The following is a 24,436-nucleotide window of genomic DNA, read 5'->3' on the forward strand; positions in this document are numbered from 1 at the left end:
TTCACTGAGAAGCCCATAAGAATAAAAACATCCTTACATCATTTCTTTCTTACACGGTTGGTTAATGGTGCATCATTTGGGTGCATTGCTTTTCTTCTGCCTAAACATGGAACATACTTCCCACTCCCTGCATTCCAAAACAGTTTGAAGAGCCATTTGCTCCTTGATGCATAAGATATTAATTAACCTATTTTAAAATTAAAAAGAAAAGAAAAATAAATTGGCAGCCCAACAGTTTTTCTGTGGTCATTATGCCTTGCTGTAACATTCACTATGTTAATGTAATCTTTTTTTGATAAGATACTTGGTCATTCTCCTCCAGTCCCTCCTGATGCTATCAGAGCAAGTTGTCCCCACTTTGCAGCTATGGTGTACCTTTGCTTTGGTATTTGCCTTTTAATGTTCAACATAGTTTGCAGACTTGTTTTCTCCAGAATGTTACATTAACAGTAACTTGTTTATTATGCTAGGCATTTTAATAACTCCCTTTTCTCCACATGTCTCAGACCTATTTAATGAAGATGATTTTAATTGGATTCTAATGTATTGGGGGAATTTTTTGTAGTTAGTGGAAAGGTATGTTAACATGTTAAGCAAAAACAGATTAGCATGTTGATCATAATTCAATATCTAAATCTTAAGCAACCCACAAATCCTTTTGATGCAACTGTTCCTGGATATCAAAACAGAATCTACAATTCACAAAGGCATGTAGATAGTATTAAATGAGGGATAAGTCCATAGTCTGTAAGTAAAGAGTGCATGCAGTGGAATATGTGGGAATTCTGACGTTGTGCCTTCCTGCAGTGCTCTCATCTGCCTGAATGTCTTGTTTGTCAAGCAGAAGTCATCACATGTTCCATGGCTTGAGTCAGGCTTTATGTTCAACTTGAAACAAGAACCAGGTACTCTAGATTCCTCAAGCTTATGTGGCTATGTTAGAGGTTGTCAGGAGGCTTCCCTAATGAAACCTGAATCACATCAGTCTCTCCTGCAGTTTCCATAGCCGTAGGCAGACCTTCAAGTTACATTTTCATCTATATGCTGTAACAGGTGTTCAGTTAAGCAGCTGTTAGTCAGACAGCTAACGAGATTCAAGAAGTCCTGCATTTTAAAAGGTAGATGCTGTATGTGAAGATGTCTTTTTTTTTCTTTTTTTTTTTTTCTTCAGGACATACCTAAATAGTTGGGCTTGTATTTTAGCAATGAAATGATGTATTGAGTACTTGTTATATACAGATCTAATCAGTTCCTTTGTTAAATTGGTATTAAAATCAAGTCAACATGCCTTTTGAAACTCTGTTTTCTTTCTGTATTTCACAGAAATATTAAAATCACTTCATTTTGAAACTCAGGCTGAGTCTCAGAAGTTATCCTATGGTTGTAGGCTATAATTTGTGTATATTCTGGGTTCCTAGAATGATGCAGAGATTGGTATTATAGTCAAGGGATTACTATTCCTTTGATTTTGGTTTGTCATACTGTTTCAATTATAATAAGAGCTAAGTTGTTTAGGTTGATGATGCTATGCACAATTTAGGCATTATTAGAAATAAACATTTATTTTTCCTTTTTATTAAAAATATCCTCAGCTATAGCATGTGCTTGATACTTGTGTGTATAGTATGCATAAATAAAATCAGCTTCTCAGAATGTAAATAGAAAAGTTCTTCCCTGCTCTAGTGTTTATGCATTTTGGATGACAAGTATTAAAAATGTATTTTAAAAACAACCTATGATTCACTCTGTTCTGATTAAAAATTCAGTTGGCACAAAACAAGATTAGTGATTGTGTACGGATGAGATTAATTTGGAGCTCATTACAATGACGCCAGTTTGAGTAACAAGAATTGTTTGTTATGTTAGCCTAGTTGATTGTTAATGTGAGCCAGTTAATAACTGAAGTGCGTATGCAAAATGTTAACCCCATTTTTCCAATAATTTTTAAGTATATTCTGTTTGGCAAAGAGGATACAATAGCAGTGTGTGCAAGCTAGTGGTTAGTTTAAGGGCTTGTAGTTTTTTCGGTTTTTTTTTTTAGCATCCTACTTCAGCCAATCACCCCAGAAAGATTCTGCCCACTCAGTGCTATTGAAAAGACTTCCTTAGCTGTGCTGGTGATGGAGGCAAGAGGACATGAGTATTTCCTGAAGCCCAGCAAGTGCTCAGTGTGTCCTTGCAGTCTACTATACGTGGGAATACGTATGTTGCATTCACGTGGGAGAGTGTTGTCATCACAGTAATGCAGAGAATGGACCACTGCTGTTCTGATCCCAGAACAAAGAGCTAGAAATAGTTTGCCCTTGTCAAATTGCTAATACTAGGTACAGATTTCATTCATGCAGCTAATTTCGCTGCTAGATCATATTAAATGTTAAGTGATGTGTCTTCTATAGAGCAATTTTTATTTTAAGCACTTGTATTTGGATTATTAGCCACTGTAGTATTTATCGTATGACTGTATGACAAATGTCATAAAGGCTGTATTGCTTCTGTGACTGTGTTCAAAATCTTAATCATTGTTACTGTCATCTTCTTGAGAGAGCATGTAATAGGTAGTTAAATAGTTCCTTTAAATATCCCCCCTTTCTTTAATTGTTCTTCATCCACCATCAGGTGCATAAGGCAGATGTTTAACAGCATCAGTTGTCCCTATGCTCACAGCTGTTAAAAAAACCCAATGCTTGTATTAGCTCATGCCATCTAGACTACTTTGTTCTAAAAAGCCTAGCTGTTGTGTTGTTGGCAGAGGAGCAGATGCTTATTACATGTTTAATATTGTAAGTCCCCTCTGTAAGGGCAAATGAGCACTGGTAGTTTCAGGATATGGCTGTACAATTAGGTCTGGGAGGTTATTGGATTTGTCAGGGAGATGTGTCAGTAAGTTTGAACTTTTCCAGTATTACCACCTCTTTTGTTGCTTGTATTTGGGATGTTAGCAGAGGATTCCGTTCTTGGATCACTAACCTACCACTCTTGCACTAAAAGCCTTAAATTAGCTTGTTTTGAATTTGATTGTAGAGAATTTAAGTGTAACAGAATGCAGGATTGTATGTTCTGTATTTTAAAATAAACTAAATATTTATGGTGCTGCGAGGACTTAGTAACCTTGTATAATTCTCTGTCATTTTCTACTTGTGTAAAATCACTGTATCTATTTACTTTTTCTGAAATTTCAGCATTTCTTTGCACAGCTTATGAAAATTCAGTCCAAAAGTGTAAGCAGAAGAGAATATGCTATTTCCAGAAGTTCTGCTTGAGTTATTTGTAACATCTTAGCTGTTTTTTGCTTTTTTTTTCCTCCTAGTCAAAACATCCATAGATTGAACAAATTCATACGTTTGGATCCTATGTATTTAATTTTTGGAAGGAAAATATCTGATAAGTCGGGTAGTTTTTCCTCCCTTTCTTAAAACTTGCCAATATACTCTTGCAAAATTAATTCCATTACTTCTCACTGAAGGACTTGGTAAGGTAAGGAAACATTTCCTTTCTTTTTTTTTTTTCTTTTTTTTTCCTTTTTTTGGCACATTCTTCTTTGCTTGATAATGCCACTTGTCCCTAGAATGAGGAAAATCTAAAATATTAGCTCTTAAAAAAAAATAGTGCTTTTCTGTCTGGGAAATACTTGTTTAAGAGAATACTAGGAGTGTGCATGGCTCGTTTGACTGAGGGATGGCAAAGTGGGAGAAAATGTTTTTCTGCCAAGTTAGCTTTTATACGTATGGTGAGAAATATAATTGTTCTCCATCAGCAAAACGGGGAGAAACACTTAATGGCTTTCTAGTCATACTGTTTTTCAGAAAGAATAGTGATTTTCTTCTATCATATAAGTTTGACCATCTTTTCCACAACTGTTCAGTTACATGAGGAGGAAGCTTGGACCAGAACAATAAAGCATTTAAATTTTAATTTAAATAAATAATATATTTAAATAAATGCTTGCATTTATTTAAAGATATGTAGATTTGGCTTAGACTTGAACTCAGAATATTGGCCTCTGGATTTTTTTTTTTTTAATTCATTTTAGTTAAGATAGTCTCATTTGTGACATGGGGCAATATGGCTAAGCATGCTCATGTAGTTACATAAATATAATATATCTGCTTTGCAGGAAATAAAGATCTTGCTAATGGTAAGAGCATTACAATAAATCCTAGTTTATTTCAGTGATTTTCAGGTCATTGTTTGTTTAAAACAACAGTACAAAGCTGATGTCCAAAGCTGGATGTATGAAAGCAGAATGTCTTTTATTTGAATGTTTGAAAGTGGAATAATAATTCTGATATGGTAATTTTTTAATAACAACCGTGAAACTGATAAAATCAATGTCATTACATCTTTTTTTTTTTGTTATTTCATGTAATTGAAGTGTAAACATACTTGACTTGAACAATGTCAGTAAAATTTGGAAGGAAAAAAAGTCGTTATTAGAGAAGCTGGCAAAAATTAAAGGATTCTGGCCCTGGTGTGTAATGTTACTGGCACAATATACTCCATTTCCTCACAAGGACTCCAGAATATAAGAAATGTCTTGGCTTGAAGGCAACAGCTTGTTAGCTTTCTAGAAACACACTTACAAGGTTTTCTTTTTTTTCAAAAGAAAAAAAAAAATCAAATCTAGCACAATCTTCCTGAATTGAGAACACATCTAAATTCAATGTGATATGCCTGTTGAATTCAAGTTGTTGAGCCATGAAAACAGATTTTTCTGGAGAGACAGTCAGCCAGTGCTTAGAAATATGCAAGCAGAACAAACTTTTAAATTATCTGATTATAGAAAGTCATTGATAAATAAGCATTCTGTTTGATAATGCTGTTTTAGATTTGATTAAGTTCTAGGCCGTGAGTTCGGTTAAAACTTAAAATTGTTGGTGATTTGTTTTTATATTTTTTGTGTGTGTGTTTGTTTGTTTTAAATCAATGGGAATAGTTTAAGCTTGGGAGCCTGCAGATTCTTTCCTTCAGAAGATATTGCTGAGGCAAAGGAATGTCCTTGCATACAGATGAGACCTCTATTAATTTTCCCACACAGAGGAGGGCTCAAGCTAAGTTTTGTCAGCTTTTTGCTGGTCTAAGTTTCTGCATACATTTGTTTCAAAATCTCTCTGCTTTACTCACTGTGCACATGCTTGTGTGCCTGTGTTTCTTCCCTATCTTCCATCTCAGATCCTTAGGCATACACATATATGCTTCAATTATCTTAAAAATAAATAAATAAATACAGAAGTATATTTCCAATGTAGTTAATATATTGTTTGTGGTATTATAGTTCTTACGATTTTACATGATTTTTTTTTTTCCATTTATCTGTCTTTCTGGAGGTGTAGCTTTCACTTGCATAAAGGAACTGAGAATTTTTCTTATACTGCTTTTTGAGAAGATATTACTGATTTGCTTTAATTTGTCCAGTGTAGTAGGAAAAGAAGAGGTACTTGGTGTTTTTCTGAGGGATTGCATTTTCAAGATCATACATGTTCTCTTGTAGTGCAAATGTGGAAGTAAAATTCAAATACTGCGAGCTGGCTTAGCCACTGAAACCCACAATATGATGGATCGATTTTGATTTATGGGATTTTCAGAGGGAGGAAAATGGTTAGAAGGAAACTTTTCTGTATGCCACCCAAAAGTAAAAGCTTAAGGGATATCAGTGGACCCGGCCAAAAATATAATCAGTGAAGTTTCTACCTCCCTGCTGTAGCTAAAATTACTGGTTTTGACAGGAAGGAAAAAGCCCAAGGACTGATAAGAATGAAAAAACAGCTGTTAAATAGGGACTCTTGAGGTAAAGCATTAAATACTGAGCCAGTGATCTGTTCTCTAGTACACTGGGAATCTGAGAAGTTTGGGCCTATTCATGCTGCCATCCATACATGACAAGCAGGTCTGTAGGTAAAAGATATGAATGCACGTGTTTTTTTTAAATTCATTTTTTCTTGTTCTTCTATTTGCTGTGCTGGTTAGACATGCTCACTTCTAGTAACAGATTCCCAAGGTGAAAAAAGGCTGTGTGCTCACTTGGTTTAGCTAATGATTAGTGCATTGGATTTCCTATCTCAGGATCTGTGTGTTGAGGGAACTAAGAAATTCCTTCTCAGAACAAGTAGGGGTACATGGTGGGAGATCTGAAAAGGGACAGATTCTATTCTAATCTACTAGCAAAGTAGGACAAGAAACATCTTACATGCCTAATCTTTAGAAGAGTAGATAATTTTGTTCTCTCTCTCCTGTGATGGTAGGAAGTAGTAACTTTTGAGCATCTGATGATCTGTGGGAGAAGCCGCCAGGCTTTTTCAGGAAGAGTACACAACTAAGAATGCTCTTCTGGGCTCAGAGTTGCAATTCCTACATCTCCAGAGCAACCTTAAAATACATAGATCAGCTATCTCAGTTGCTCCCACAGCAAGTCGTAGGAATAATATGTGGCAACCTTTAGAACTTTTGTGCTCTCCTGTTCCTGGTGAATGATGCCCGAGAGCAAGTGGTGGATTTATTCTCAGTGGATGCGGAAGAGTGTTCCGTGTGTCCCATTTACTGGGTTTTATTTTGGAATTGAATTGGGTGTGTAATTTCTAATCCACAATCGCGCTGTCTAACCAATGGGAGAAATGATAGAGAAAAATTTTGGTATACAAAATGTAGGATGCTTTTCCAAAATCAAAATTAATTCTTAATGTTCTACTCACGTTGTTCACTTGGTCTGTATTTTCATGCTAATTCAAGGCCTTTGGGTATTTGAAATTCTGGCTAAGCATTTATAGACTAGTATAGTTTGTGCATCCAGTTTTTATAGCCTCTCACTTAAAAGAAAATACTGGCTATCCCAAGTTTTGCATAATGCAAAAAGTGTGGTTGTACGCAGAAGCTAGAACATAAATGGTCTGTAATTTCTTTGATAGTACTTACCATGACAGAAGTGCTCCCGAGTTGAATTCTTTTCATGAAATGTTAAGTCTTTGATGTTTACTTATGCCCAAAAGTGATCATTTCAGACATGTTACTCCAGAAAGTTGTACCAGTGGTGATTTGTGGAAGGAGGATAAGAAGAACGTGTGAAAATAAGATGACAAGAAGATGGTGTGTAGGTTTACAGTGACTGATTTGAAGCTGCAGACTGTAGGATGTTTAAGTGCTGGCTTCTAAGAAGCTGAAGCCTTTAAAGTTGTTGTAACACTCCAGCCCTGCAAATACTGTGAAAATTATCTGTTGATAGGAAGATGTGAGCATATGGCAGATAATTATCCGGTGCCTTTTTCTGTGAGCAGTTTTGCCATGGTAGTCCATGAAAACTGTAGCAGAGTAGAAACTGAAACCTGATTTCCCAGTTTCTAGTCTAATACTGTAACCACTGGACCCACATCTCTTCTGTAATTACATGCAGTTTGAGTACTGATATCACAGTGTGGTCTTTCTCATTTCAGGTAAAAACTTACGTGAGTACTTCTTTTAAGCCACTGTAGGATATAAGATGTATGTGTGCAGCGTTCAGATAAAAACAACATGGAAATCTGTACTTAGATTATTTTTTATGGTAATTCTGCATGGGAGATGCTGTAGAAATGTGCTACCAATCTTATGGGCCTGGGAGGTTTTGTTTACTGACATTTTCTCGTGAATCTTAATTTCTTGCTTAGAAATATAAAAGTACACTAACTTAAAATAAGATCTTGCTGTTGTTTCCTGTGGTATAGCCAGGAAAAACAGTTACAATCTGTCTTCTTTAAAATCACATTCCTGGAAGAAATTCTGGCAACCTGGATTTTTAAACACATTTCAAAGAAAAACAATTTCAGATCAATTAGAAATTGTTAGCATATTTTCATTTTGATAATGTAGAATTACAGTGTTCTGCAGACATTGCCTGAAGTTATGAAATAAGCAGTAACCTGTACAGAGGCTATGAATTAGCTGCTTTTTGAGCAATGCTTGCTTTATGTTTTGTTGTTTTTTTTTTTTTTTTTAGAAAGGATGGGAGGGAATAGATAATCACTGATACTGAGTAGTTTGCAAAAGTTCTTGATTTGGTTTTTGGAAGGATACAGGAAAGATTGCAATGCACAAAATGTTCCAGAACAAAACTCGCATGTGTTTTCTTTGCCAAAAGTTGAATATTGTGGCTGCTTTGAAAAGCTAATTTTTGCATCGCTTTCCTAGAAGGGATGAGAAGCTGCTTTGTAGGTTTTCACTTGTCTCACCTCTAAGAAGATGTCATTAATGGTCTGGCTGCAAGTTTTCTTTGTCTCTTTTTGAAATCCAGTAGGTATCGCTATTTATTTAAATTAATTGCTGTTGAAATGGCTTAAATTTCATTCTCTGTGGGTGACCTTGTATTTTCTTCACTTTGCCTTTTTATACACAATTTAAGTAAATTGATTTTCTCAACACTTTGGTCTTATCTGATAATCTAGAAACCTTTATCAAACTGCTTACTTTTTATGCAGTCAGCTTCCGTCAGGAGATGGGAGTAAGAGTGAGACAATTTGAAGGTGAACTTTGTTCCCCAACAAAATCTGTGGGATTTTCCTCCTAGTAAAATATATTCTGTTCAGTGAGCTTGTTTAAATTAAGATCTAATGGATCTTCAGAACAGATCTCCTGAATCTCTTTGGGTTTTGCTAATGTAGGCATTGATAAATGAATGCCTTTTCTTTTGTTAGTCTCAAAATATAGTAACTGAATATTTCCATTTATATTGTCGTACAATGCATGTGAGGTTGAGAGCAAAGGCAGTGCATGTGCACGTTATTAGAATCATTCTGAAGTCTAAATATCTAATTTCGTAAAAGACCTCTTCCTGCAGACTTTAGTCTGCTAATGAAGAAAGTTAGCAACTGCAGCGGAAGCTTCTGTGACAATAGAATATTGACTTCCTTATGGAGAGTTGCTGGTGGACAGATGGCAGTTAGTGCCACCTTCACTATGAGCACAGCTACCTGCTGAAGTTTCTGGGATCTGTTCTCTGTCATATGGAAGGTGGAACACACATGCTTTTCCTGTGGAACAGCTTATTCCTACTATTTAGAATTAATTCTCTAATTGGAAGAATGAGGATTAGCCAGCCATCACAGCTAACGTTGCCAGGTTTCTGTCTCCACAGAAAATGCATAGTTGTTTTCTCACGCTACTGACCTGCTACTGAACTAAACTATTTAAGATGAGGTAACAATTCAACTTTGTAGAAAATGAAAGTTACATGAGTTTCATTATGGCAATAGGAAGGCTGATTAAAAAGGTATAAATTAAAATTCAAATTGTGGAATTGCATCTAGTTGTGAAGGTTATAGGCAGAAGCATGAGCAGTGCCTAAACAGAAGAGAATTGTTTAACTGAGACTCCATCCACGGACTCAGCAAATAAGAGACAAATTCTTCCATGATGAGCAGAGAAAATGGTACTAACATTAAAATGGTTGTAACCATTCCAAGATGTGCATTTAAGCCTTTATGGGCATGAATGCAGAACTAGTTGTGGATGCACAGTTGGAGTTGATTCATAGTTGTATACTTACTGTTTTACGGTGGGCTGCAAATTTGCACTGCAGAGTTCCTTTAAAAATATCTCTTGGCAAACGGGACAGGGAATTGGATCCAAGTCTGGATTTCTTTTATTTTAAATGCATTACTGATTGTTCTGTAAAATTTGATTAGTTCTCTGGAAAGTCTGCAGAAATCTCATTTCAAATTAGAAAAGATGTATTGAATGAAATATCTAAGTTAGGATACTGTCAGTACTCCTGTCAGTGTGCTCACTTTTTGGATATAACATTCATTTTTATTGCAATTTGATAGCTGTCTCTTTAAAAAAATTCTTTCCCTCTTTTTTTTCCTTTCTTTTATTTTTAGCTTATTTGAATACATACATTTTTGTCAGAGACAAAATTAAAGGTCCTGGTAAGTAAGACAGAAGGCGATTTAGGCAGAAGCTATGGAAAGCAACATGTATTCTGCCGTGTACATATTTGCTGGGTACTTCTTTAATTGGGTTTTTCATACCTGCCAGGCTTCTGCAGTCTGGCTGTAGCAAATGTGTGTTTCTATGTTTCCAGGATTTTTCTGAAGCGTAACAACTAAACTTCTTAATTTTGTGTATGTATACATCCTTAGCACAAATTTTATGCAATTTTTTGAGACAGAACTTCGAGCCATGGAACACAGAAACACTGGAAGCTCGTTTTGTTCTTCTTGTGTTTTAAGTACTTTAAAATATTGTTTTGTACAAAAATGGCGTTGGCCAGGGTTGGAAAACAGGCAAAAAGCAGAAAATGAAGGAAGCAGGCTGCTGCTCCTTTTTTTTTTTTTTCTTCTTTTCTGAAGTCTTTAGTTTAAGATATTACTTAAAACAACTTCCAAAGGCTACTTGTGTAAGCAATACTACACTGCTGAATAAAATATTGTTTAGAACGTTTTTAAAGAAAGAGGTCAATTTACTGTTGCAAGAGCACATTGAATTAAGTGACAAATCTTTGCATGTTCTCAGGAGATTCATTACAGTGCTGAAACTGTAGTGATTAGGACATTCTACAAAGGATCGACTTGACAAATATCAAATTCTGCTTCTGTTATATTTCTGTCTGTGCTATAGATAGCTACTTTCTTTGTCTCTGACTTCAAAAATAAAGGAAGATTAAAGAAAGTACTATTTGAAGCTGTGGAAGAACACTACAGCATGTATTTGGGACATGATGTTGAAATTGAGTTATAGTAAAATGGCTTAAAAAATACTTTCAGGTGAAAGAGCAGTGCTTAGGACAAATGCCACTTCAAATTAGGTAAAAAGATTTCATATTTAAGTCATATTCAGAAGAGTTTTGGTTTCAAATTTATAAATTCAGATCTGAAAAGAACATTTCTAAAAAGTTTAAAAAAAAAAAAAAAAAAAAAGACCAGAAAAGTAATGGCCAATAGCCAGTTCGTGAGTACCTTAATAATGTAATTCTAAAGTTAAAAAATAACGTGTATTTAAATCAGAACTTGTTAGAGAAAATTTGTGTATTTTCTCTGTATTTATTGTTACACTGAGAATGGATTGGAAGTGGCATGCGTACTTGGTGGATTGTTAGTTAGGTTTTCCTCAGGTGATCTGTTCTTAGAACCAATTCATACTTAGTTTGACTCCATGGTTGCTGAACGAAGGGCATTTAGTAAAGATCCTAGAGCCACATAATTCATTTTAATTCCTTCAACTGTAAAGCGTCAGTGCTGTTTTGATGCGGTGTTCTTGAACTCTTTGAAGAAAGCAATACTTCAGTTCCACGTAGGACAAATAACAATAGATTTCCTCTTACTCTTTTTTTGTTCTGTAGTGTAATATTATTTAAAAAACAAAAGGTACAGTTGCATTTAGGTCGGTTATTAAGATATTGTTGGTCATTTCCTTTGACAGAACATTTCTATTGTGTTCTAGCAATGTCATTAAGAGGAAAGGTTATTCTCACTTGTCTGGCTGATATCAATACACACTGGCATATTACATCCTCTGGCTTTCTGGAAATGCTTTATTTGAGCAGGAGCTTGGGAACAGGAAATTTAAGGTTATACACATCTAGTTTTAGACTGTACGATACAAAATGTGTTTCCTAGAAGACACCATCTACCTTAGAGATTTTCTCTAGTGTTTTTTTAGAATTGAGTAAATTTAAATTGTTGGGAATAAATTTTTTTTTCAAGCTGCAGATGGAAGAAAGGGTAGAACAAGGCTTTCAGTCACTCATTGGTATGGATGTGAGAAGATTACAGGAGCCTTATTGCTATCTCACTGTATGAGAACTGTTGAGTCATGGCCTGAACCACTGATTGAGCAGCTGGGGAAAAGACCCAGTCAGCCCTGGGAGCACAGGTGAAGGCAATTCAAGTGCGTGACCAGAAGGGGTGGAGCCTGGCTGCACCTCTTCTAGACCTCATTTAAGGGCTGACTGCCACTGGGGAAGGATCTCTTTCAGGAGATCTTGGTGGAGCTTTCCCTTGTGAACCTAGAATCTTCTGCTATGAGTGAGCAATCTTCTTCCCTTCCTTTGTAGCACCTTTTTTTTTTTTTTTTTTAATAGTGTAATCACACCTTTGTTGTGATACCTTTCCCTTTGTATTGGTCTGTCTGATTGCTACACTCACACATTTACCAATTACCTTGGTCTGTAATATACATTTTGAGCTATGGTGATGCTGATATTTGCATTCTACAGTATCCTTTCTGTCTAGGAGGGAAAGGATAGTACTCTTTTGTAGAGTTGTGTCTTATAAGTGATGATGCTGAAAGTAAGAAAGCCATTTTGATAGCATCTTAATATATTTGTGACTTCAGAGAGAAACAAATATGAAGTTGTGGAAAGAGAGAAAGGAAATTTTGTCATCATGTGCAAATAATGAAGTCCATACAAAACTATGCCAAAGGGTTACACTCAAGTCAACAGAAATAAGAGTAGTTATAAGCCTTTTGAAATTAAATGGCGGCATCATCAGAGGTTAGGTTAAAAGTAGTTTCTGTTGTAGAGCTGAAGGTGCAGAGTGAAAAGTATCAGAAGGTAGAACTTGTAACTTTCTTTTTGGCTCAGAAGGTGGAATCTTTGCTTGAAAGGTTCTCTGTTTCAATTTATCTTTTTGTAAAATAAATAATTGCACATAAAATTGCAGAGGAACTGGGATTGGAAAAAGCCTGCTCAGACAGAGTTGAATAAGGTGGTTGTCCAGGACTGCTTCCAGTTTGGTTTTGAGTATACCCAAGACTCAACAAGCTCTCTGGGCAGCCTGTTCCTCTTGTATTTATCAAGTCTGATTATAATATTATGCAAAATATTAATAGCTTTTATATTTTTGGGGATGTGTTTTTGTCCAGTTTCATTCATGTAGTTATGCTCACAGCTGACCAAAGGCTGCATGACTGTTAATGTGCCCTGAGCTTATATCAAGACCCATTGAGGACATAAGTACAAAGCATATGGCAGTCTGGAGTTATCCTGTGGTTTTTATGTCGGAACTGTCTTACTGTTCTATTGGTATGGAGTGAAGAATGAGCTTTCGTTTGACATTAACATGTACCCATTCTAGGTCAATCAGAAGCAGGCACATACACTGATGGTGTTAGATATTGCTAATAACGCAAAACCTTTCCACTTAAAACTTATTTTGCAGAGAAGACTGGTCTAAGTGAGTTCAGAGTGGATACACTGAGAGGCTGTGACTGTTCTGCTGACGCAGTTGCTTTCAAATGTATTAATATTTATTTCTTTTACTTGTGTTTCTTGATATATAGTCAACTTGTAATAAATTTGCCAGGCAGATGGAAGAGATTTCTGTATGGATGTCATTTGTGTTAAGGGAATGAATCAAGGCAGTGAAGAGACTGTCCCGGTGAAGCAGGGCATAAAGTTGTTTGCCATGTCACTGTCAATACAATTTGAGTAATTAGTTTCCATTGTTAGTGTCATCTTGGCATAGTCACTTGGCTGTTTTTTGAGTTAGATACTGTTCAGGGTTATACTTAATCTTATCATCGTACATTCCATATCAGTTTTCAGTTTTTTTAATTCAGACTTTTCAAGTCCCCAGATTGGGCAGTGTAATTTTGGGGAAGAATGGAATGGTCATTTGAGCGTATCTATGCCTAGTAGCAGCTCCATTGTCTGTTTTTTGGTAGGTCACTATATGGGCTCTTATTTCACATTAAGGCATGCTTTTGCTTTTCAAACTGTTTTCCTTCCAAAGCATGATATAACCCTTCCATTTATTATGAAGATTTAATGTTAAGCTTTGACACCAAACTTCCAAATGTGTATTTACCTCTGATTTCGGTATGGAGGGGGAAATTCTTGTCCTATTGCTGGAAATGAATTCAGTCTCTGTTCTTTTAAAATTCAACAGAATTTGGCTTCTTGGAATCCTTCAAATCCTGAATGCCTCCTGCTTGTTGTGAAAGAGCTCGTGCAGCAGTATCATCAATTTCAGTGCAGCCGATTACGTGAGAGCTCACGTCTCATGTTTGAGTATCAGACTTTACTTGAAGAGCCCCAGTATGGAGAAAATATGGAAATCTATGCTGGCAAAAAAAATAACTGGGTAAGCTATTAAGAATTGCTGCTACAATGCTCTTTGTGATCCTTTAATTTTAGTAAATGACATTTCTTGGTTTAGGAAACCAGGTTGTTTGTGTGCATCTCCTTGCTTTATTTCCAATGAACACAACTTATTTCACTCAGCTTCCTTTCCTGTACTCTCTGTTTTGTCCTTTTCAATCATTCCATTACCTTGCTTGAATTAAATTTTGAGGTGAGCAATTCTTTTTTCAACCTAGTGTTAGTTCATCTGATTTGGGGATGAAGTGATAAACTTTTGAAAAGCCTGTGATATTTACAGGGCACAATATGTGGAACTTAAACGTCTGTGAAGATTTTAGAGGCAGAATAACTGCACTGGTATGACACCCTGCCCAGGCAAATCAGCTCTGCTTAGAACTAGAATGTATTACTGTGTTTCCACGTTGAGGTTGAGCAGATCTAATTGGTAGTTGCCGTTGCCTGTATCGCTCCGCAGCTTATCAGAGATAAGATGAGTTGTTCCAGGAACCTAAATAGGTGAGGGAAAAAAAAACTGATTTCCTGCAGGATCGGAGAAGGTGAGATGGGCTAGAGGCAGTGACTTTGTAGGACCATGTCTTCGCATGGCACTCAGGCATAAAACTGGCTTATCTATTTCCTGAAATTGCATCCTTTACATGGGCAATGTGCCTTGCCATCTCCACCTTCTAAGTGGAGATTATTGGCAATGTAGACATCTGGGTTGGTGTGCAAGTTAACTACTTATTTATTTGTTAACTCTGCTGTGTTCCCCATTAATAGTGTTTTTATCACTGGAATTTTGGAGTAAGTTATATCAGAAAATACGTAATAGTGCTTATGCTGGACACATACCCATCTTACTTTCAGCAGCAGTGTAATCTTGATGTATATTATTCTTGAGGAGCAATGTCTGACGAAATAGATGTAGTCTGGAAATGAAATTCCAGCACTTGTTTTATCACAGACTAGAATTCACCTTTGTCACTTTCACTGTCCTTAAGTAACAGATGACATGAGGATTTACAGCTCACAAATTGTACTAATTTTACTTGGCATTATTCTTATCAGAGAATTTCAGATCTCTGTTTCTAAATCAGTATGTTTTTTCTTAAGCGTTATTTTCTGTAGCTGGCATCACAAGCAACTCGCCACATCTGTAAATATCATCAGACAGTTTTACTGAAGTGCTTTCTGTACCATACTCAGATTTTATTGTCACTTTTGGCAGCTGCCAAAGTTGTAGTGAAGATTGTAGAAAACTTTTTGTTTTTCTCCTTCTGGAAGAACTGTCTGCTGAAGTCTTTGGATTCTTTCCCCAGTCCTTTGTGACTTTGAAATGTTATCTTAATTTGGCATTGAAATGTTGTCTAAACTTAAAATATTCAAATAAAATAAATCTCAAAGACATTTTGAGGCAAATTCTTTCAAAGCTATGTAAGGTTTCTGTAGCATGTGCTTTGTTTTCAAAGTTTGTATTCTCTATCAAGAAGATCTCAAAGGTCTCATTTGAAATATCTGTAAACATGTTACCTGCTTTATGGAGGCTTCTTTGTGAGTGTCTTTAAACACAAAACTATGAAAACTCATCTTTGTTCCCCTTCATATCCTCTTGTTAGTATTGACAATTGGTGCAATACCAGCATTTCTTAGAATCGAGAGGTAACTAACTGTGTGTTACTTCCTTTGCCTAGAACTCAGGAAAACTCTTGTTGTTGCTGTCTCTAATGAACTGGTTCTGGTTCAACAGACTTGCGAAATGATCATCTACGAATGCACGTTGCATAGTGTTATGAATGTAATTATCTTACATGCATGAATTAATAAATAGACATTTTTTTTAAAAAGGAGGCCTGAGTTGTTGTGTCCCAAATTGGAACAGAAATCTGCTTGTGTACGTTTAGTTTCCTGAAGCGACCTCCAAGACCTATGACAGAGACAAACTGCTATTTAGTGTGGTGGCTTCATGTTGGCTGAGTTCCATCTGATACAGATGCTCATTAACTACCTGAATCTGATCTCTCTGTGTTATGGCCAAAAGTATGTCTGACTTCACCGTATGCCTGTCAGCAGCTGGCAAGGTTTGGGTAGTTGAGCAATTTGGGCAGGGGCTGCTCTCTGTGAGTCCAGAACCTCTCTGGGAGTACTACATTGCAACACAATCTTAATTGAATGACATAAAAGATCTGGCCTGCAAGCCCTGATGTACTTTTATGCCATGAAGCAGCTGATGTTTTGATCAGAGGCCATTTATTTGTTCAGTGTTCACTCGCAGTTCATCAGACTTAGTCTTTAACCAGAAATCACTTTCTAGATTTTTCTGGCAAACGTTGTATGACATCTGTTTTGGAAATGAGGTCCAGACAAGAATTGCTGTCTATAATATCAGTTTTGGTCTGATAAAATACCAAGTGCCCCAACTGATGTCAAAACAGTCTTTGTGCTGCTTGCACAAGAAGTCATTTACTACTGTAGGTTGTTGCTGCTGCTCCATTTTATAGAAGGACTACATTTGTTATTTCAGGTATATCCCAGGCTTCTGCCTGCCTGAAGACACAGCTGTGTCTGCAATAAAGATGATTCTGTTTAAATGTAGAAATGTATTTACATTTAAACTTCTAATGACAATTGTAATATAAAATTTAGCTATAGAAAACTATTTTTGGGGAATAGTGAAGTAGTACGTATATAGATTACTGTGGCAGAATAAATATTGAATGTTCACACAGCTTTGATTTGTCCCCTTGCCTCTTAAAATGAGGTATTATATTTAATTATATTAATTATATTATTATTATATTAAGAAATTGGATGTCATTGTAGAAATAAATAGAAAATATATGCAAAAATAAGAACTGAAAAAAGGAACTTTTCTCAAGATTCTGGGCTGAGTTGTAAAAAAAAAAAAAAAAAAAAAAAAAGTGTTTAATGCTTTTTGCACAGCTAATCAATGTAATTAACAAATATAGCTGCTGTATGTATATCCTGTATGTATGCTTTACTGAATTCCAGAGTAAGGATGGCAAAAAATTAAGGCAGAGAAAATCAGACATTTGTTTTTTCAAAAAGAGCCAACTTCACTGCTTGATAACCAGGTGGACAAAGTCTGGTTTTAAGGAAGTGTATGAAACAGAAAGGAAATCCTTTCCATTTCCTTTGCATACACTTTATGCAAAAAAACCTTCAGTGTGCAGGGGACGCTTGGCAGATTTTCAGTAAACAGTTGTCTAGGTGTTAAGAACCACGTATCTCTGAAAAGAAATGACAGAAAGCATTCTAGCTCATTGTTGGGTTTTTTTTGGTCTATGTTTGTTGAGGTCTCTTCTGATCCATTCTTACCTTACTCAAGTCTTCTGTTACGTGAATCTGTGATGTTTGTGAAGATGCATGTATTTTGTCTCTATGCTCTCAAAACTTTGTCATTTCCTTTCAGTCCGTTTGCAGGTCTCACTGAACCAGAAATGAGACCAGACAAGGCAAATCTGTGTTTAGAGCCTAAGTGTAGTCAGATTTTTGTCATGTACATTGTTGCATTCCGACTAATTGTTAGCATATTGGCAATGATGTTTTATGGTCTTAGTGTGTTTTTGTAATGCCTGTGGAATCTGTAAATTTTCATCTTCAGTAATTTCATTGAGAAATGTTGTTTTAAACCTCAACCCTTCTGTTTGGTATGAGCTTTTACGTGTTTTCTGGTTAATATGCAATTCTCAGAATGTTTACTTTGTAGCTCTTTGGACACTTGCCCTCATTAGTCTTATGGTTTTTCCACAGACTGGTGAATTTTCAGCTCGCTTCCTCTTGAAGTTGCCTGTAGATTTCAGCAATATTCCTACGTATCTTCTCAAGGTAAAATGAATGTTTAAGTTGACAGTATTTGTTGGGAGAATATGAATTATTGAAATGTTCTTAGTTACTATTTTGACGTTACTGCCCTCCTCCTCTTCAAGAAGTTGAAAATGCAATTTCTAAACCTAGTTGGATTATATTTTGGAAATACGGCATTAAACACACTGTTGTTTGGCATTCTGCTTTACCAAATAATAAACATATTTGTCACTCTGATGGACACTGTGGAAGATTGTGTGGAATACCAATATTATCTGGAATTTTTGGTGAACAATCAAATTGCACCAGTAATCTTGATGGTAGAAGCAGACAAACTCAATATGCCACTTCTTAACAGGGATTGAAAACAAATACTTATCACAAAATCTGAATGTATTGGTTTTTACTTCGTTTCATTCAGTTACAAAAAACACTGAATTGAAAAGAAACTTCAATTTTAACAAGGATTTAGGACAGTGAAATTTTGGTGCGTGTTAGAAAGGAGAGTATTTCTCTATTTGCTAGCAAAGGGAAAAAAGAATTGTGACAAACTACTAACATGGAATAATTTGAAATGAGTGGTTTTCACAGCAGGCGGACATCGCTCTTTCAAGCAGTTACAGTGGAAGCTCATCATAAGGTCAATGTTATTATATGAAGACAAAACAGTGAGAGATCTATTATTAACGTTAGAATGAAGTGCCAGAACAAGATTTGAGTCTGCTGATGTTAGGAGCAGAGATCTTTCTTTAAACTGCATGTCTGACTCCTCAACTTTTTACTTTTAAATTTTTGGAAAGGAAAACAGCTTCCTAATGTTTAGCAGCTAATGCATTGAGAAGAAAATGTCAGTGTAGATCCTGTTAGCTCCTCTTCATCTTTTTGTTACGAGTCTCCAGCTATTGTTAGCTCACAGTTGCAAGCGTGAATCTTCAGTGATTCTCCAAATAATGTATCTTGAGCTAAAAACCATGAAAACAGATATAACTGTAATCTAGCTGAAATTCTGTAGTGTAAGAGCAGTACCCTGTGATCTCTAACTTTTGCAGAATACACACTGAGTAATACCTGTTCCTGATTTTACTCAAAAGCCTCCAAATATTTTCAGTTCCTTGCTTTGTTCATCACAGCAGCACTGGCAGCTTCTGTTGTTCATCAGAGCCTTCTCTACTCACTGGATGGGTGGACAGTCAGGTGTAAGAGGATTGGGAAGGCCTTGCATTTAGAAGAATGCAGCAACGTATTTATGATTGGCTTCTGAAAGGCTCTGTGGAAAAAAGGAGGCTGTCAAAGGCTAACACAAACTGTCCTGTCTGCTCCTTCTTGAGCACTGGAGTGCCATGTTTTCCAGGATCATTTTAAAACTGATGAAGAATTTCAGGATGCACAGCCAGTGTATTCCCTAGCTTCGTTCACATAGCTTGCTATGCCTCAGTTTAGCCTCTGAGGAAATGAAACAATTTGGGGCTGGGAGGTGTTGTGTGAATTACTGAAGTGTTATCATGTAGGAATTCTGTTATAGAAATAGGTTTTGTTTCTTAAGGAGTAGCATTTTAATATGTGTTAATTCACCATTTCTTACCTTACCCACCTGCCCCTAAATGGTTGTTGCCACTTGCTTTAAGCAAGGTTGATTTTTTTGTGAATCTTCCACCTCTGCTCCCTAGGGTGTTATTCACCCCGAGTACTGAGTGATTCAGTAGTCTGAAGTAAAATGTGTTTGTTTGTATGTGTTTATAGACTGTGTGATGTGAAAACATATGCACCAGAGGTAGCAGAATCAAAGTTTTCCCAGTCTACCTTTATTTTGACCTTTCTAAAATCTTAATGTCTTAGTGTTGCAGTTTTATTAAGTGAATGTGTTTTTGTATGTAATATCCTGTTTGTTTGTTGTTGTTCTTTTGAAATAACAGATTCTTTTTGATGGGTAATATGATGAAATCCTTAGGTTTCTTAGACTTCTAATTTGCAAACTAACCGATTAACTGTCTGTGTTAGATGAGAAATGTTTAGTCTGGATGAATAGCCACAGGAGAAGAAATGCAGTTTTATTTCAGTAGTGTTTGTTGACAGCAAAGAAAGGTTTGACTCAGGCTCTGACATTGATTATGACAGACTGCACTCAGTAGCAGGCATGGATCTACAACAGATCCCTATTGCCTTTAATGCCTTGTATTCTGACATTATTAGCTGTATCAATGTCATCTCATATGGCAGCAATATAAATGTAGATAGTTGAGATAGTTAAGATCCAAGTAGTCCAAATTTGAAAAGGTATTTTTAAAAAATGTATTTTCTCTCAAGCTATACGTGTCTACCTTTCTATTTTTATTTTTACTTTCTTTTAATGAGATTTTTAGCTTTGTAATATAAACAGATTTGTAGCTTTTGTAATATAATCAGAATTCATTTGCTACACAGCTGCTGGTTATGTTGGCACCAATGCTGCTTGCAAAATTATGGTGCATGGTAGAGCATCCATTGATGCAGAGGAAGCAATTGTCAATGTATTATCCTGAAAGGTGGAAGAGCAGTCAGTAACTGAAGGCTGTTAGTGCATTAATGTCAGAACTAAATGCTGTTTCAATCATGTTCTAGTCTACAACCAGTCTTATAATCTGCAGTACCTTCTCTGTAATGATTTATGCAGTTCAAATCCATGTTATGCTTTCTCTGCCATGAGTTCTTTTTTTAATATTTAATTAATCTACTTGTATTAAAATCTGGTAACCATTATTCTTGCCTCATTAATCCTAGTAACCCATTGATTTGCAATGCTCCTGTGAAGTATTTGTCAATTTCATTAGGTAATCACATGAGAAATATGACTTTAAAGCTTTATATAATAAGATAAAATTCAAGTTTGAATAAGCTGTTAGAATGCTCTGTAGCTTTACAGAATCTTTGCAACTCTTGAAAATACACTCCTCGTTCTTTAGATCTTCCTCTATCAGTTTTGTACTGTCGGTGGTGAGAATATTTGCCTTACCTTATGATGAAAAAAAATGTTATTTTTAGTTTAGTGGTTAGCATTTGAAAAGCTGATTTACCAGGTTATTTTAATTTTTTTTTCTGCATTATATTTAAATTTCAGTTAAAATGTGCACATTTTCAAGAGCGATTAAGAGAGCAGCACGGAGTACAGCATCTTCCTTTGAATTCTTAAATTCTACTCAGTGTTCTTCAGATAGAATTTATTAGGAAGCAAAATGGCAGTTTAGTAATGGCTGAGGCAGATAAATCTCTATTCATAAGTTTTCTTGGCATACCCTTAATGCAGGAAACAAAAATAACATACTTCATTATCCATGCTGACCAATCAATTAGCAAGGAATGTTAGTTTACAGTGTAAATGCGTATCTGGGCAAAGACGCATTTTCATGTTGTTTTTCCACTTTACAAAATTATACCTTTATACAAGATTTAAATGCAGACCTTTGTATTGACTTTTTCTTACATAAATCTGTTTGACATAAATTAAAATTGTAAGCATCAAACTACAGAGTCAAGCTGGTGGCTCAAACTACTGCATGGTTCATTACTGAGCAGCCTTTCATTAAGGTTCTCTTGTTTAAGAATTTGGCTCTCCTTCAGGAAAATATTTACATCCGTATCTGTTTACTCATATTTTCCCTTTCCATTCTTTGAAGTGAGATTTTTGATCAGCACTCATTTTGACTGAAATTCTTTTCTTTTGGCTGCAAATTTTGCTATAGTAATGGTGAAAGGAACTTTTCACTGTTTGTTTAGTTTCATAGTTTTGATCAGTTACAGGGACTTGTGTTATCGTAGTGATAAGGCATTAAACATCACTAGCTTAGTAATTTCCTAACTGTTGTGAATTATGTGACTGTAACATGGTTGCTGAAAATGAGTGGACTTCCAAGCACGTTGCCGGTTATGTGCTAGAAAATAGGACATTTAGGTATTTTTATTATTTTGTTTTTGAGGTTTTAATTTAATAGTAAATGCCCTGATTACCAACTCCTCCTTACATGTGATTTTTAATGTATTGATTTTCTTCCTATTTTTATGTACATGGTGTTGTGCCCTGGTGAATAGCCAATATCTGGACCAATTCAGCCATGATGCTGCAGCCAGTAACTTTCCAATAATGTCTTATTATTCAAGTGTAAAGGGAATGCACAGAGTGAACATAATTTCTTTTTTTTCTTTTTGTAGAAGGCTTTTTCTGATACCAAACTTTTTTTTTTCTGAAGAGATTTTTTGTGATGACCACTGTATTCATTGCATATCTTTCAGAACTGAAGCAAGTAACAAACATTGTCTAGACACATTGCCAGGGGCAAAATAGTTGTGTATAAGCCTGTCAATGGAAAAGGTTTATCCTCAAGTTCAAACTGAAAGATAAGAACGTATTTGTTTTTCCTTATTGTGATTTCATCATTTAGTAAGTCTGTTTAAGACTTCAGTGCAACCTCTGTGTATCATGTAGACCAAATTCCAGATGCTGGAGAAGCCTGTAATGCAAGCATATGTTTGAGAAATCAGCTAGAGTAGACAACAAACAAAAGTACGATATGCAGGATTAGAGGAAACTTTTTCTGGACAGGTTTGTTTGTTTTTACTATTTTGATTTAGCAATTGACTGTGGTTTAGACTTGACAGCATTTAACCTGTATGTTGCATTGCTGCAAATAACAAAACACAAGTGTATTTGTGTACAACGTAGTAACCATGCTGTTTAACCCAATTTTTTGAGCTAAAAAAAAATATTAGCTTATATTGTAGACTTTCTTTTAAACTTAATTTGATTTTTGTTGCAAGCCGTCTTACTGAAATCTGATGTTTAGTGTCACAAAGTCAATGGCAAGGAATTAGTCTCCGGTTTCTGACTTCAACTTTTTACACTGCCCTCTTTCACCCTGAGCTGCCTCTCAAAATAGCATCAAACATTATGCAGTGAATACTATCAGCATACCTTGCCTTAATGTAGGTGATGGACCTGTATGTCTTCTGAAGCTTGTCATGTCTGTGGAGCCAGCTGTCATTTTACCTGCTTTACAAATAAGGAAACTGACAGGTGGATAAGACTTGTGGGTAACCCTGAGGTAGGGTGTAGTTCTCATACTTCACAATACTTTGACCATGCTTTCCATAGTGGCTTTAAGCTGGTACACAGATTGCTATTAATCTTTTACTACTTAAACATAGGTGACAGAAGCATAAATTCAACTCCCAAAATTGCTTTCCTGATCTTAGGACATAGCGTAAGCATTCTGAGTGAATACAGGAGTTTTACTAGGAGGTGTCAGTATGCTATACAGTAGAATAGTTATTACTTATAAATTACTTAAACTGAATATCGAAATGTCAAAGATTGTTTAGATTTCTTCTGTTAATAGTTTAAAGGCCAACTTTATAGCATGTGATTATAATGAGCCATTGAGATTTTAGATTAGAAGTAGGTCTGTGCAAGTTAGTACTGGCAATGTTTGAAACAGAACAGTTTGTAGTAGCTGAAGCCAGTAAATCATACAATCTAGACGCCATGAAAATGAATGTAACCTGTGTGTGGAAGGCATTTATCAAGTAGAGATATCATTGATGCTTGCCTCTAAGAATCCATCCTTGTAGTCCGCTCCCAAAAATCTGCACTTTTGCTGCCCACTTTTTTCACCAAAAAGTACTAAATGGAGTGCCTTCAAGGAAGTGTTTGCTTTTCTCAGTATCAGTGTACTGTCCTGTTGCCAGAAGCATACAGACTCCAAGGAGAGGGGCTTATGTAGTGTGTGAGATAGAAAATATTGTAATTAAAACAAACAAACAAACCAGTACTGCAATAATTTTTAAAAATTATCCAGGTCATGGAGTCTTTCAGGCAGTTCAAGAAGCTGTAACATCAGAAGAAGTGATTTACTGGTGATAAAGTATTTTTAACTGTTTGCTTTTCCGTAATAGCTTGAAAACAGCCTATGTTTTAGTTGTAAAGGCTTTTTTTAATGTATTTATAGGGATGTTTCAGAGTTTGCTGTTGGTAAAAACTGTAAAGTCTTACTTATTCTACAGTATAAAACCATTATGCTACTTTTATTACTGCAGTCCAATTGTTAACCTTGCTTTGCTGAGTAGTTCAGTCCCCTTTGCTTTGACACAGAGTCTACTGGTTCTGGTGCTGTAGAGGTAACATGTTACTGCTATGATCCAGAGGAGCTTCAGGTACACTTACAGAAATTGCTTTTTACTGAAGTCATCCTTTAGTGATGTTATTCTAATAGATATCTGCTGCCCCAAAATCAAGGGAACCGAAACCCTCTGAAAGTATACTTTCTGATCAGAACAGAATTTGACTTTCATATAAATGCTTCATTTTCCTTTGTTTTCTTTGTGCTACCATCAACTTTTTCACATCAGTGGGATTTGTTTGCAGGTTATTTAAACCACACTAAAACTTATTAGTGTCAGAAACACCTTCATCTCCATATGCTGGAAGCCAAAAGCAATTTAAAAAACCTTTTTCTATAATTTATTGGCAGATTTTACTAATAAGATCTGTCAACTGGAACAGCTCACTCTGCACAGCTGATGATTTTTATAGTTTAT

At 35.7% G+C, this 24,436-nt stretch overlaps 1 protein-coding gene across 2 annotated transcripts in view; it reads left to right on the plus strand.

Annotated features, from left to right (window-relative positions):
* The window catches only part of BABAM2 (BRISC and BRCA1 A complex member 2), a 158,749-nt gene that overhangs the window by 30,736 nt on the left and 103,577 nt on the right, over positions 1-24,436 (plus strand). For both annotated transcript variants that reach the window (XM_048936025.1, XM_048936024.1), the window contains exons 5-6: positions 13,854-14,048; positions 17,819-17,893. In XM_048936025.1, coding sequence (XP_048791982.1) covers positions 13,854-14,048; positions 17,819-17,893 — 270 coding nt within the window. The remainder of the gene's footprint in view (positions 1-13,853; positions 14,049-17,818; positions 17,894-24,436) is intronic.

The sequence above is a fragment of the Lagopus muta genome, chromosome 2 (assembly GCF_023343835.1).
Source record: "Lagopus muta isolate bLagMut1 chromosome 2, bLagMut1 primary, whole genome shotgun sequence".
In the NCBI taxonomy this organism is placed as follows: domain Eukaryota; kingdom Metazoa; phylum Chordata; class Aves; order Galliformes; family Phasianidae; genus Lagopus; species Lagopus muta.